This window comes from Pseudophryne corroboree, chromosome 6 (genome assembly GCF_028390025.1).
Source record: "Pseudophryne corroboree isolate aPseCor3 chromosome 6, aPseCor3.hap2, whole genome shotgun sequence".
Taxonomy (NCBI): Eukaryota; Metazoa; Chordata; class Amphibia; order Anura; family Myobatrachidae; genus Pseudophryne; species Pseudophryne corroboree.
In genome coordinates this window covers 509,589,404-509,605,126 of record NC_086449.1, presented here as the reverse complement: position 1 = coordinate 509,605,126, position 15,723 = coordinate 509,589,404, and the positions used below count along the sequence as shown (strand labels likewise).

The 15,723-nt window shown below is 48.8% G+C and overlaps 1 protein-coding gene across 3 annotated transcripts in view; it reads right to left on the bottom strand.

The window, feature by feature from the left end:
* CAPS2 (calcyphosine 2) overlaps positions 1-15,723 on the bottom strand; it is a 274,614-nt gene that overhangs the window by 209,826 nt on the left and 49,065 nt on the right. For all 3 annotated transcript variants that reach the window (XM_063927438.1, XM_063927440.1, XM_063927439.1), the window contains exon 4: positions 4,933-4,978. In XM_063927438.1, the coding sequence (XP_063783508.1) occupies positions 4,933-4,978 (46 nt within the window). The remainder of the gene's footprint in view (positions 1-4,932; positions 4,979-15,723) is intronic.

The window sequence follows — 15,723 nt, the reverse complement described above, 5'->3', positions numbered from 1 at the left end:
CTGGTTAGTTATACTATATATCTTGTTAATCATAAATACCACCATGCAGTTACGTTTGTGTTAATTACATTGTGATCTGGTCTTGTGATGAATATGCTCTGGTTATTGAGATACTGAAGTTGTTTGGAATGTGAAATTATAAGATGGTTCTAGGAAGTTGGATTACATTGTGAAAGGTGATTTAGATTGTTTGGAATTGTAAAATCAGAACATATGCATTGTTTTGAGGCTTGGACATTTTGGAATAAAATGGAGTCTTGTGTTTTCTGCTATGTGATTGTGGTGTAGTAGAGAGTGCCATGTGTTTGGACCTGCAAATCTAAAATGGCTGCTGCCGGGTATTTTCCCCTCCCCCTTTCAGCCATGTGGTGTAGTCTTTGGAATCAAGTGGAGTTTTCCCAAAATGGAGTCTAGCTTCTGCCCCATGCGGCATTGTAGGGACAATTGTGTTGCTGGGTGTCGTGTATATAGGGACAGGCAGCATGGGTAAGCTCAAGTACTTTCTAAACAAAGATTCTCAGCATTGACTGACTGCGCAGCGATTGTTCCTCACATGTGTAAGCTTTCTCTGCAATCATATTTGTCTTCTTGTTATTGTGAGCCATTTCTTTCTCTCTCTCTCTTCTCCTCTCCCCCTCTTATTTTCCCTTAAACGTAATTGTATTGTATTGTATTTCCCGTGTAGTTATCTGGTTAGGTAGTCTATGTTATATTGTAGTGTATGGCTTGTATTGTGTTAAATTCTTTTGCAAGTATATCATTCATAATATATATTTAGGCGTTGGACCCTGAGCACGGTATCTGTGTATTTCTTATAGTATTAAGTAATCTCAGAGCGTCGGTGACGCTCGAACAGCTTTTGAGGTAATAAGGTTATACTGTGTTGCATTTACACTCTACCACTACACAGAGGTTTACAGTATAAGTACATTCCTTAAGGTATAGTTAAGGGAGTACCCTTGCGGTACTTTTTGCGCCAATTGCGTACTGTGTTCTTTAACCTTTAACGTGTTTTTAATAAGATAAATATTTAGCTTTGTTAGTGGCTTTCCCTTAAGGTGGTGTTTCTGCTGGCTATTGCCTCAGCTATAAGAGTGTCGGATTTGGGTGCCTTGTCCTGTAGTTCCCCATATCTGATTTTTCACCGTGACCGGGCGGTTCTTAGGACTCGTCCTGGATATTTACCTAAGGTGGTTTCTTCGTTCCACCTTAACCAGGAGATTGTGGTTCCGGCACTTGTTTCTCCTGATCTGTCTCCCAAAGAGCGGTCTTTGGATGTGGTACGGGCTCTCCGTATCTATGTGAAGAGAACTGCTTCTATTAGGAAATCTAATTCTCTCTTTGTGCTGTTTGGATTTCGCAAACGGGGCTGGCCTGCTCACAAGCAGACTTTGGCCAGATGGATTAGAATGGTGATTGCACATGCTTATGTGAGGGCTGGTCTATCAGCTCCTGCTCACATTACGGCCCATTCTACTCGGTCTGTTGGACCTTATTGGGCGGCCCGCCATGGTGCGACCCTTGAACAATTGTGCAAGGCGGCTACGTGGTCATCAGTGAACACGTTCATAAGGTTCTATGCCTTCGATACTGCCGCTTCCCAGGATGCTTCCTTTGGACGCCGGGTTCTTGTGCCCACTACAGTGCATCCCCTCCCATAAGGAACTGCTTTAGGACATCCCCTATGTCTTTCCTTGTGGAACCCAGTGTACCCGGCAGCAGAAAACGAGTTTTATGGTAAGAACTTACCGTTGTTAAAACTCTTTCTGCGAGGTACACTGGGCTCCACAAGGCGCCCATCCTGACGCACTTAGCTTCTTTGGGTTGGTATGGCATTAGCCGCTGACGCTTCTCCTGTCGTGAGAGTGTGTTGTATGTGGCTACTAACCGTTGTCGTCTCTTTTCCTGCTACTGCATTGGGCTGGTTAACTAAAAACTGAGCTCCTGTGCAGGGAGGCGGGGTTATAGAGGAGGCGTGCTATGCATTCTGGGAACAGTCAAAGCTTTTCAGCCTGTTGGTGCCTCGGATCAAGATCCTACTCTACACCCCCTATGTCTTTCCTTGTGGAGCCCAGTGTACCTCGCAGAAAGAGTTTTAACAAAGGTAAGTTCTTACCATAAAACTCGTTTTTTGGATGGCATGCTGTAAAGTTATACTTGCCTATTGTGAAACTGGCAAGCCTGATTTTAAGAATTTGTGAGGTGGGAGCTTTGGATCTCCAGTCTGTAGCCCTGGGAAATAATAACTATGACCCAGAAATCCTGACACGAATTTGACCAGATCTGACTGAAGAATTGAAGTCGGGCTCCCACCTGAAAGCCTTCTAGGCATCGCGATCCACCGTCATGCTAAAGTCTTTGAGGAAGCAGAGCCTGAGCTCTGTTCGTGAGCACCTGCTGTTGCTGGTTTGCATGGTTTACCTCTTTCGCCGCTGGAGAACGAAGAAGCACCTCTGGATTTGCTCTTGAACTTGGCAGTCCGAAAGGACTGTAACTTAGAAGCAGAATAAGTTTTCTTGGGGGGGGCCTGCGGAAGGAAGATACGTAGACTTACTCGCAGCAGCTGTGGAGATCCATTTGTCTAATTCATCTCCAAACAAGGCTTCTCCTGTGAATGGTAGGCCTTCCATGCCTTTCCTGGAGTCCACGTCAGCAGTCAACTGGCGTAGCCACAAGCCCCTGCGTGCCGACACTGCCATAGCGGTGGTGAGTGAGTTAAGCACGCCTATTTCCTTTATGGCTTCCACATAAAGTTTGCAGAGTCCTGTATATGCTGCAGGAGTAAAGGGCCCTACACACTGCGCGACCCACCGCCGAGCTGCCCTACCGCCGATACAGCAGAAGGGGCAACCCGGCGGCAGGGGGGAGTGAAGTTTCTTCACTCCCCCTACCCCGTCACCCGGCTCCATAGCAGTGCATGCAAATATGGACAAGATTGTCCATATTGGCCTGCATGCACAAGCGACGGGGCACCAACAATGAACGAGCGTGGGGCTGTGCATCGTTCATCGTTGCTGCCTCCACACTGAAAGATATGAACTGTATCTCGTTCATTAATGAACAAGATTGTTCAAATCTTTCAGTAATATCACCCAGTGTGTAGGGTCCATAAGACAACATCCCCTCTAGATAAGGAATCTAAACCCTCAATTAGGTTACCTGACCATTTTGCAATGGCTTTAGTGATCCACGCACATGCAATAGTGGGTCTTTGGGCAACCGCAGGAGCTGTGTACAATGATTTGAGTGTAGTCTCAGTTTTACGATCAGCCGTGTTTTTCAGGGAGGCTGCACCAGGAACAGGCAATACAATTTTACATGACAGTTTAGAGGCTGATGCGTCCACTATCGGTGGATTTTCTAATTTTTTCCTATCTTCTGGAAAAGGAAAAGATGAGAGCAACTTTTTAGGGATCTGAAACTTCTTATCAGGATTAACCCATGGTTCTTCAAACAAGGTATTCAATTCCTTTGACACAGGAAAAGTAACTGAGGACTTCTTTCTTACATTAAAATAAGATTCCTCACACTCCTCTGACACCTTATCAGGAATATGCAGAACATCTCTGACAGCCTCTATAAGAGCCTCTAGTCCCTGTGACAGAACTGCACCCCCCCCCTTCCCCCCCTCTGAGTCCACCTCCCCCTCCTCCATGTCTGATCTGTCAGCGTCAGACTGCAGGATATGGGCCAGAGATTGCTTTTGCAGACAAATGGGAGGGGATTGAGACGCTGTTTTGGGGACTAATTCTCGTTCATAAACTCAGAAAGAGTGGAGATCATTCCTTTAAGAGAATTAACCCACTCCGGTATAGCCCCGCTATTCTGTGAACCCTAAGTACCCAATAGTGACCCCCCCCTGGTGAAGAGGAACACTCCGCTGTACAAGAAACACACTCTTTGCCTGAGATAATGTAAATGTGACAGCACACACACACACACACACACACACACGAAAAGGTTAAGCACAAGTAACCCATAAAGATCCCTTCAGGGAGACACAGAGTTGTTTGGAGCCAGCCCCCACCGCGCCCTTACCGCTAATGCCAAGCTTAGCCGGGTCGCAGATTAAGTACCCTGATAGGGGACTTAGTAGACTAATAGTCGATCCCCCCTGCTATGACCCACTGGTACCGCTGAGGTAATCTGGAGTCACACCGGAGGAGCTGCGCGTCCCTGTCAGTCAGTCAGAGTCTGTGTCCACTGCAGAGGGAAAATGGCGCTGGTGAGCTGCTGGATACTCTCATAGTGAAGCCCCGCTCCTTCAATGGCGCACGGTCTTCCCGCTTTTTTTTATACTGGCTGAGGTAATTTTTGTGCTTAAAATGTGTTTGCCAGTTTGGGTACTGTGTCTGGAGACGCATTCTGCCCCGTTTAGAAGCCGTGCGTCTCCGTACCCTTGTGCCACCATAATGGCCGACGCCCCGCTAACCGGGACACCGTCTCAGTACACACCACTCTTCTGGCTATGTTAGGTGTGATGGCGTGCTGCGGGAATGTGCGCTTGCCGTTCCCTCAGGAGCTCAGTTTCCTGTCAGCAGGGAACGGGACCATTAACCCTTCAAGAGGTTGGACCATTCCCACCCACCCACTCACTCACCCCCTCCCCCGCCAAGTCCCCCGAAGCAGGCAGGCTGGTGCCATCCAGTCCTGCCTAAAGATAACAAACATATAAAATAAATGCAGAAAACTCTTCAGGAGCTTCCTTCAGCGTGACCGGCTCCTCTGGGCACATTTTCTAAACTGAGTCTGGTAGGAGGGCCATAGAGGGAGGAGCCAGCCCACACTATCAAATTCTTAAAGTGCCCATGGCCCCTAGTGGACCTGTCTATACCCACATGGTACTTAATGGACTCCAGTATCCTCTAGGATGTAAGAGAAAAATACTTTTTATGGAAAATATGTTGTACATATATGTTACAGTATATTTACCTCATCATCAGAATCGCCAAGCTTTCCAAGGTCAAGACAAGGTACTCTGAAATACAAAAGGTGACTGTTGATTAAAAATATGAAACCTTAAATTGAAACATTTACATTTTAGACATCAATTCATGGAGAGTTTAAGCGTGCATTCCAGATATAGTCAGTTACTCCCTTTGCGGTACATAAAACGGATTCCAAATTGGGAGTAGACCAACAAAAAAAGAGAAAAAAAAAAAAAGAAAATAATTGCTCACCTGGACATACCATGTTGCAATGCAAGGGGTGAAAATACATTAATAGGGGAGGCATTCATGTTGCCGGCTGCCGGGGTCAGGTTACGAGTCCCCACTCAGGTGGTGGTCCACGCCACCATCCAAGGGGGTTATACCCTGTGGTGACCAAAGGTCGCCATTGGGCCCAAAGCGTGGCGTGTGGACACGCTGCGCTCGCAGCTGGTATTATGGCTGTTGGGATCCCGCCATTGGTCTCCTGCCCACCAGGATCCTGACAGCTGAGGTGAATACTGGCTGGTTCTCCATCTACCAAATATATGCTGTGAGGCTGTTTTTACACTGCAATTTAGATGAGTTACTGTACTTTGGACACTACCCTCCCAAATATAAATCTCTCTGCAGATTTCAAGTCTGCCTAATCTGCAGTGCAACAAGGCGATTTATGGTAGACTTACCATTGTTAAATCTCTTTCTGCGAGGTACACTGGATTCCACAGGCAAAAACATTGGGGTGTAAAGTTGGATCTTGATCCGAGGCACCAACAGGCTAAAGCTTTGACTGTTCCCAGAATGTATAGCGCCGCCTCCTCTATAACCCCACCTCCGTGCACAGGAGCTCAGTTTTGTTAACCAGTCCAATGCAGTAGCAGGTAAAAGAGAAGACAACCGTTAGTAGCCACGAACACCACATTCTCATGACAGGAGAAGGTATCAGCGGCTAATGCCATACAAACCCAAAGAAGCTAAGTGCGTCAGGGTGGGCGCCCTGTGGAACCCAGTGTACCTCGCAGAAAGAGATTTAACAACGGTAAGTTCTTACCATAAATCTCGTTTTCTGCAGCGGGATACACTGGGTTCCACAGGGAATAACATCAGGGATGTCCTAAAGCAGTTCCTCAAGAGAGGGGACGCACTGTAGCGGGCACAAGAACCCGGCATCCAAAGGAAGCATCCTGGGAGGCAGATGTATCGAAGGCACAGAACCTTATGAACGTGTTCACTCAGGACCACGTAGCCGCCTTGCACAATTGATCAAGGGTCGCACCACGGTGGGCCGCCCAAGAAGGTCCAACAGCCCGAGTAGAATGGGCCTTGATAGAAGCAGGAACTGGACGACCAGCCTGTACATATGCATGCGCAATCACCATTCTAATCCATCTGGCCAGGGTCTGCTTGTGAGCAAGCCAGCCACGTTTGTGAAAGCCAAACAGTACAAAGAGAGAATCAGACTTCCTAATGGGAGCTGTCCTCTAAACATAGATACGGAGAGCCCGTACCACATCCAAAGACCGCTCTCTGGAAGACAATTCAGGAGAGACAAAGGCCGGAACCACAATCTCCCGACTAAGTTGGAAAGAAGACACCACCTTACGTAGGTACCCGGGACGTGTCCTAAGAACCGCCCAGTCACAGTGAAAAATCAGATAGGGGGAGCTACAAGACAAGGCACCCAACTCTGACACCCATCTAGCAGAGGCAATAGCCAGTAGAAACAATACCTTAAGAGAAAGGCACCTAGGGTCTGCTGATTCAAGAGGCTCAAATGGAGACCCTTGTAATGCCTCCAGAACCACCGACAAATCCCAAGGAGCCACAGGTGGGACGTAAGGAGGTTGAATCAGTAACACACCCTGAGTGAATATATGAACATCAGGTAGAGTCGCAATTTTTCTCTGAAACCAAACCGACAAGGCAGAAATATGAAACTTAATGGAGACCAGACGAAGGCCCAAGTCTAGGCCCTGTTGCAGAAAGGCCAAAAGTTTGGCAGTACTAAACTTGTAAGTGTCATAATTGTTAGATGCGCACCAAGCAAAGTACAAATTCCAGACCCTATGATAAATCCGGGCAGAAGCCGGTTTCCGGGCCTTCAACATAGTTTGAAAAACCTTTGGCCCTCAGGACCGAAGCTTCAAGAGCCACACTGTCAAAGCCAACCAAGCCAAATCCTGATATACAGAAGGGCCCTGAACGACGAGATCTGGGCGCTGCGGAAGTAGAAGGGGACGCTCTATCGAGAGACCCTGAAGGTCTGAGAACCAATGCCGTCTGGGCCACGTTGGGGCAATCAGAAACAGGAGTCCTCCTTCTTGCTTGAACTTCCTTATTACCCTGGGCAGAAGTGACACCGGAGGGAACACATAGGGCAGCCGAAAGTTCCATGGAATTGCCAGTGCGTCCACGAACGCTGCTTGAGGATCCCTTGTTCTTGCTCCGAAGACCGGAACCTTACGATTGTGTCGAGACGCCATCAGGTCCACATCTGGGAGGCCCCACTTGTCCATTAGGAGTTGAAATACTTCTGGATGGAGGCTCCACTCTCCGGCGTGTACGTGCTGATGACTGAGGAAGTCCGCTTCCCAGTTTAGGACCCCCGGAATGAACACTGTCGATATGGCCAGTAGATGGCGTTCTGCCCACTGAAGAATCCTTGATACTTCCCTCATTGCCATGAAGCTTCGAGTGCCGCCTTAATGATTTATGTACGCCACTGTAGTGGCATTGTCCGACTGTACTTGAACAGGTCTGTTCTGTACTAAATGCTGGGCCAAGTTCAGTGCATTGAACACTGCACGCAGTTCCAGAATGTTTATCGGGAGGAGAGACTCCTCCCTGGTCCACCGACCCTGAAGGGAGTGTTGCTCCAACACCACGACCCAACCTTTCAGACTGGCATCCGTTGTCAGAAGGACCCAGTTGGAGATCCAGAAGGGACGACCCCTGCTCAAACGTTGGTCCCGCAGCCACCAACTCAGTGACAGACGGACCTCCGGAGATAAGGAGATCATGTGAGACCTGATCCGGTGAGGCAGGCCGTCACACTTGGCAAGAATCAGTTTCTGCAGAGGACGGGAATGGAATTGAGCGTACTCCCCCATGTCGAAAGCCGACACCATGAGACCTAGCACTTGCATTGCAGAGTGTATCGACACTTGCGGACGAGATAGGAAGCATTGAATCCTGTCCTGAAGCTTCAGGACTTTCTCCAGAGACAAGAACAACCGTTGGTTGTGAGTGTCCAATAACGCTCTCAGGTATACCATGCTCTGAGCAGGGACCAGGGAAGATTTCTTCCAGTTGATGAGCCACCCGTGGGCTTGCAGAAACTGGAGCGTCAAATCCAGATGACGAAGGAGAATTTCTGGGGAATTTGCCAGGATCAGCAAGTCGTCCAGATACGGGAGGATCCTGACCCCTTGACGGCGGAGTACAGCCATCATTACCGCCATGACCTTCGTGAAGACTCGCGGAGCCGTGGGCAAACCAAAAAGGTAAAGCCCGAAATTGATAATGGAGGTTGCCCACAGCAAACCTCAGGTACTGCTGATGCGACATTGCAATAGGAATATGCAGGTAAGCATCTCTTATGTCCTGGGAGACCATATAGTCCCCTGGCTCCAAGGCCAGAACAATAGAGCGAAGAGTTTCCATACGAAACTTGGAGACTATCACAGATTTGTTCAAGGACTTGAGGTTGAGAATGGGCCAAGAGGACCCATTCGGTTTCGGGAATAGGAACAGCGGTGAATAGTACCGCTTGCCTCTCTGAGCCAAAGGCAACTGTACCACCGAATGAAGAGTTTTTGCCTTCACCTGATCCGAAGGGACGTCTGTCAGGTAAAATCGATGAGGGGGATGATTCTTGAAGGATATGGCGTAACCTCGAGTGACGACTTCCCGAACCCAGGCGTCGGAAATGGTCTTCAACCATTCCTCGGTAAACCCCAGAAGTCGGCTTCCCACCGTGGGATCCCCCAGAGGGAGGCCCGCCCCGTCATGCAGCAGGCATGTCAGTTTTGTAAGTTGGCTGACGTGCAGCCACGTTTAGGTTTGGGCTTAGTGGATTTGGAAGTGCGAGCCCGTTTCGGGTATGCCTGACATTTTGCTTTACCTGAAGGACGAAAGGAGCGAAAGGAAATACTCTTAACCTTCGGCACCGAAGGAGCAGTACTAGGTAGACACGCTGTTTTAGCAGAAGCTAAGTCCACCACTATTTTGTTGGAGGTCCTCTCCAAAAAGAATGTCTCCCTTAAAAGGGAGCACCTCCAGAGTTTTCTTAGAATCCAGATCCACAGACCAGGACCGTAACCATAGAATACGGCGAGCCAAAATGGATGTAGTAGAAGCCTTGGCCACCAGAATACCGGTGTCAGAAGCCGCCTCCTTAATGTAATGAGAGGCTGTAACAATATACGAGAGACATTGTCTAGCATTATCAGAAAAGTTGGAAGGCAGCTCCGCTTCCACCTCCTGAGTCCACGCTTCAATAGCCTCTGCAGCCCATGTCGCTGCTATAGTGGGCCAATGCACAGCTCCTGCAATGGTGTAAATTTCCTTTAAGCAACCCTCCACACGCTTATCCATCGGTTCTTTCAAAGAAGTGACGGTAGTTACAGGTAGAGCTGAGGAAACCACCAGCCGCGCCACTTGCGAACCCACAGGCGGGGGTGTTTCCCAATTTTTACTTAGCTCCGCAGCGAGGGGATAGCGAGCCAGCATTTTCTTGTGAAGTGTGAATTTCTTTCCCAGAATTCCTGACGTATGTCAACTAAATGATCAGAGTGATGCAAAGCTGGTTTAACAACCTTCTGACATTTAAATCTGTTCGGTTTCTTAGAGGTAGCATCAGGCACTGGGTCATAAGTAATTTGAAGAATTAGTCTGATAGCCTCCAGTAATTCAGGAACATCTTCCTGTGAGACAGATTTCCCATCAGAAGTATCTGGATCAGTATCTGTGGGATCAGTATACACACCATCCTCAGACGAGGTGTCTGGGACGTGGGTGGATTGTGAGTAATGGCCCGCTTAGAGGACCTCTTGGTCTTAGGTGGGCAAGAGTTAGATTTTTGTTTTGTCAGTGAGTGGTTCAATTGCTGTAACTGAGTTGGACAGGTGATCTGCCCATGGGGGAATAACCACCGGGACAATATGCGGTTGTACCGGCACGTGAGGTCCCATAGGAGGCATAAGTCTAGTTACCAGCGTACTTAATAACGTGGAGAAAGTAGCCCAAGGTGGGTCATTATGAACCACCGTTGCTACGGTCCCACTGGGGGGTAGGGAACCCCCAGAACCTAAACCCTCTGCTGCTATGTTTTCCTCTAACGTATCCGCAGCATCACCACCACACAATGTGGGATCAGCCACAGCTCCGTCGCCCCTTGTAGCTGACATATCTGTAAGTTCAAATCACAGGCAACACAGTACAATATCAGCAGTCTAATACCATGTCAAGTACCCCCCTAGCACAAACAGAGAATTCAAGAGGTATATGGTGACTGAAAACACAGAGAAAAATACTCAACAAGTACCGGTATATCCTGTGAAACGCCTATATTAAATAATAGCCCTGACGCACTTAGCCCCCTCAGGGTACAGAATATAGAGATAGCAATCTGAGTGAGATACACGGAATTGAATCACGCAGCAGCTATATATTGTCACGATCCGGGTATCTGGACGCCATTTCTTACCCATCAGATGCCTCCTAAGGCTGGCTCAGCGCTCCAGGACCGGATCCCATCTGTTATCCTAATGTTCACATTCCTGCATCCTCTCCTGTCTCTCTGAGACGCTGTCACAGTAACGCCTTATTACATCTGGCATGGCGTCCCCCGCGGCCTCCGCCGCCGTCCCTGAGCTTCTGCATGCAGAGTGTCAGAGTGGCGATTACGTCAGCCGCGGCCTCCGCTGTGTCCGCGTGGTTGGATGTGCACTTGTCAGCCTGGCGTCTCCTGTCTCCAGTGACCGGCGCCGCCATTACTGTTTTCATTACCACATGGATTACAAACCAAACTTCCCTCCAAGTGTCTGCATGGGCGCAGCCATCTTGGATTCTGTCAGCTGATCATTTCCTCCAATCTGTTGTCAGTATTGTTAATCTGCATAATTGCCTAGCCAATCCCTTCCTTGCTGCAGGTATAAATACACTGTGCCTGAGCAAGGAAGGCGTCAGTGCTTTGGTTGTCAAACCTAGTTCCTGTTTGTCTCTCTCCTGTGATTGTCTTCCAGGTTCCAGCTCCTGTCTCAAGACTTCCACCATAGAGACCCGCACCAGCATTCCACCTGCGGTGTAGCCTGACTCTCCAATCCATTGTGGATTCATCTGTTTCCAGCTACAACATTACCTGCTTCCAGCTCAGCTTCCAGCAGAGTACAGCTTCCCTTAAAGGGCCGGTGTCCTTTCTACACTTTACCACTCTCCACCGGTATTATTATTTCTCCGCTCTCAAGTTATACATTTCAGTTCATATTTCATCGCTCCCAAGTTCATTTATTATTTAACTGGTTCCAGCCAGTATCCACTCCGTGCTAACAACAGTCTGGTTCCAGCCAGTATCCACAGCAGCTGTTTTACCTTCAGCAACCCAGCTTTTCCTGGAACACCAGCTGGCACAATCCTGGGTTATCTCCATTGCTACAGTCGGGCCTGGTAAGGACTTTCCATCTAGAAGATCATAAGAACTATCTCACACTACCAGTGCCCTGTGGCTCCTGCCATCCTGTAGTACCCAGGAACTGTATTTATTATTTGCTGACTTTTAAGTTTTCTTTTACTGCTGCTGTGTTGCGGAGTTGTCATAATAAACATCATTGACTTTTATCCAAGTTGTCGTGGTCACGCCTTCGGGCAGTTATTATTCATGTTACTTACATGTCCAGGGGTCTGATACAACCTCCCAGGTTCCGGTACATCTCAGCCCCTACAACTGAGGCTGCCTCCCGTCAGCTCAGGCCCTCAGTTGTGACATATATGCACACACACACAGCCACATGTACAATGCAGAAATTATGACATGCAATAAAACTGCACCGGACTAGCAATACAAAGTAATACTAAGTACAGCTATACAATCAATAGATATATCAATGCACAGTAAATACTGAATGTATATCACAGGGTACTTGTTCTACATAACCCTGACTAAATGCACTGTTTCTTAATTAACACTGTCAACAGACGCTGACATGCAGGCGGCTTTACAGAGGAGGATTTGCTCAAGCAGTCCCAGTATCAGCTCAGCATGTGAAAATGGCACCCAAACGCTGACAGGGAGTGAGGGAGAGAGATGCAGCTCCAGGGTGGGAACATTTACTCTAAATGGCGCCCTGGGGCTGGGGGAGGGGCTACAGGTCAAAGCCTTATCACCTTGCTGGGCTTCATCACCGGATACTGTGGGTCATATAACAAATGTTTTTTTGCCAAAACCGACCTGTGCCCTTGCCATGGTGGTCTAGTGGGGTCCCTGTACTGCCACAGTGTCCATGCCAGCGTGCGCGATTTCCAGCAGGTCCTGTCTTGTGGACCCTCTTACCTCCTCCCTGAGTGCAGCCACGCGATCCTGGAGACTGCGGTGGTGTGTGCCCCTGTATGCTGAAACCGGAGCCTCCGCTGTATACTCCCGCAACCAGGGCGCGGGAGTATACAGCGCCGCTGGGGGAGGTGATGGAGCTGCAGCAGGAGATGTCTGACTGACATCTAACACCCACAGTGTCTCTGCTGCAGCCCTTGAAGTCTTCAATTTTCACTTAGAAAAAGCTCTTCTGAGGGCTACTTGGAGCAGCCCTGCCTGTTGTATGCCTGCACTGCATGGCACCAACTACAAAACTGAGCTCCTGTGCACGGAGGCGGGGTTATAGAGGAGGCAGCGCTATGCATTCTGGGAACAGCCAAAGCTTTTAGCCTGTTGGTGCCTCGGATCAAGATCCTACTCTACACCCCGATGTTATTCCCTGTGGAACCCAGTGTATCCCGCTGCAGAAATTACATATAGATATGTATTGTAACACTGTAAGGGAACAAGGTGCGGTTTTCTGGGGTAAATGGCAGCAAGCAGCAGCTGAGGAATCATACAAGTCCAGTTTGTGGTGCAACTGGCCACAACCAGTTTTATTAAACAAAAAATAAAACAAACATCAAAAGAAAATACCTTGCCTGTCCGGCACTAACTAAACACAAGACGTTCCTTACTGTCTCTAAACAAAAACACAAAGTTTTCCAGTCAATACTGTATGGCTCACTTGTACAAGGAAGCGTGTTTCTCTCACAGAGATTCACCAGTCTCCTCAGGCAGTCTGCACACACTAATCAGGCTAGCAGCCCTAAAAGGCTCTTGCACAGCTGAAAGCCCTGATTAGCCCACTGTGAGGCCAAAGACCCGAACTGGGCCCAATGTCTGGAACTTGCCCCCTCTCTCTCTCTCAGGGCCCTTACCCAGCTTTTCCAACAACTGAAAAGGTTCTAACAAAACAAAACATTTTCATGGAAGTTTTCCTGTTTTTAAAACATATAAGACAAGAACCTGGGACAAACATACCTGCCCTCAAACACTATTCCAGTGTTCTTGTCACAGTATGCATACAGATATAACAATGCACAGTAAACACTGGATGTACATCACAGAATACTAGTACTAAATATTCAGATAGCAGTACACTTGTTCTTAACTAACACTGTCTAAAATGACATGTAGAATACTTAAGTGTCTGTAAATGCACAGCGCTGAAGATACAGGCAGCTTTACAGAGGAGACAGTGCCCAGCAGTCCAAGAGATTAGCCCAGCTATGTAATGGCGCCAAAATCTCAGTCAGGGAATGAGGGAGAGAGAACTACAGCTCCAGGGCGGGAACACCAGCAGTAGATGGCGCCCGGAGCTGGGGGAGGGGCTACAGGTCAGCGCCTTATCCCCGCTGCTGGACTTCACCACCGGGTACTGTGGAGCCGGTTATAAACAGATTTTAGTAAATCCGACCTGTGTTCCTTGCCTGGTGGATATAGTGGGGTCCCTGTGCGGAACAGTGTCCACACCAGCGGTGCGGTCCATCTCCTGGGACTGCGACCGGTTCGCGATTTACCGGCGGGTCCCACCTTGGGGACCCTCTTACCTCCTCCATTTAGTGCAGCCACGCGATCCTGGAGAGCGGCAGCAGTGGTGTGTCTGAAAACCGGTGCGTCTCCGCTGCAAGTACCCGGGATCCGGCCGCGGGAGTATGCAGCGCCGCTGAGGGAGGTGATGGAGCCGCAACACAGCATGTCATAAAGACATAGAAAGTGCTGCGGCCCTCTTCTAAAAAGCTTGTATTTTAAAGTGCTGCTTGAATTTGTAAGTATATGTGAGTTGGTAACAGCAAAAGCAGGAGCTGGAAGCCGAAAGAAAAGGAGGTGCAGTGAGCTGGAACAACTGCAACAGCTAAGTGGAGTATCGGTGCCGCAGGAGAGAGTACTACGGCTGCATAAAAGTGAAGGACCAAGAACCGCACAAAGATAGATAAGTATAAGCCAGCTTAATTATTGTATAAGTGAGATTGTTTGTCTTCTACTTTTTCTTTTTGCTGCTTTTTCTTTGAGAGTAACAGGGAGTAAGACCTTACAAACAATATGGGAGGGGCTGTGATTGGGGACCTCACTCAGTGCATGTCGTGCAAGATGTATGCACACCTGGAGCTACTGGCCCAGTGTGATTCCATCTGCATGAGGTGTGTGCGAACGGTTGCCCTGGAAGCCCAGGTAACTGATCTAGAGCAAACCGTTACGCGACTGAGGGAGATTCACAATCTCGAGCGAAGTTTAGACAGAACGGTGGAGGAGTTGCGGGAGGGGTCACTGGTAGAAGAGGATGATCAGGTAGCCAGCTGGGTCACAGTTAGAAGGAAGAAAAAGAGGGGGAGGCTCGGCATCTCCGAACTATCAAACCCGAACAAATTTGCCCGACTAGACGAGGAATCGGAGGATGATAGTGAAGAAATGACGGTGCCGGAGGAGACTGCTCCCTCTAGCATCCAGAGGAGCGGTCCCTCTGGCGCGGTTGGGATAAAAGATAGTGAGGTACCTAGTCAGATGGTGGTGGTAGGGGATTCTATCATCAGAAAGGCAGATAGGGCAATCTGCTACCGGGACCGTGATCGCCGTACAGTCTGTTGTCTCCTGGGTGGTCGGGTACGGCACATCGTGGACCGGGTAGATTGTTGGGAGGGGCTGGGAAAGACCCGGCGGTCTTGGTGCACGTTGGCAGCAATGACAAAGTTAGCGGAAGGTGGGATGTCCTTAAGAAAGACTATTGGGATTAAGGAAAGAAACTTCAGGCAAGGACATCTAAGGTAATATTCTCGGAATTATTACCCGTGCCACACGCTAGTCCAGGGAGGCAGAGGGAGATTAGGGAGGTAAATGTGTGGTTTAGGGATTGGTGCAGGAAAGAGGGGTTTGTGTTCCTGGAACACTGGGCGGACTTCTCAGTCAGGCGTCATCTCTTTTGTCGTGACGGATTGCACCTGACTGAGGAGGGGGCAGCGGTGCTGGGGGGAAGGATGGTTAGAAGTTTGGAGGAGATTTTAAACTAGGAGCCTGGGGGGAGGGTTTAGCTAGAAACTACGGGTCATGCAGTGAGAATAGTGGGGATGGCGGTAGTAAACAAAATGGGGGAGAGGTTGGGGGGAGGGTAAGAGCAGGCGGTAAGGTTACTAACATGGGTACTAAAAGATTTTACCAAAGCACTAACCAATGCCGATTACAGGTCATCATTGCCACTTAAGGTGAAAGATGTCCCCAACGCAAGAGAAA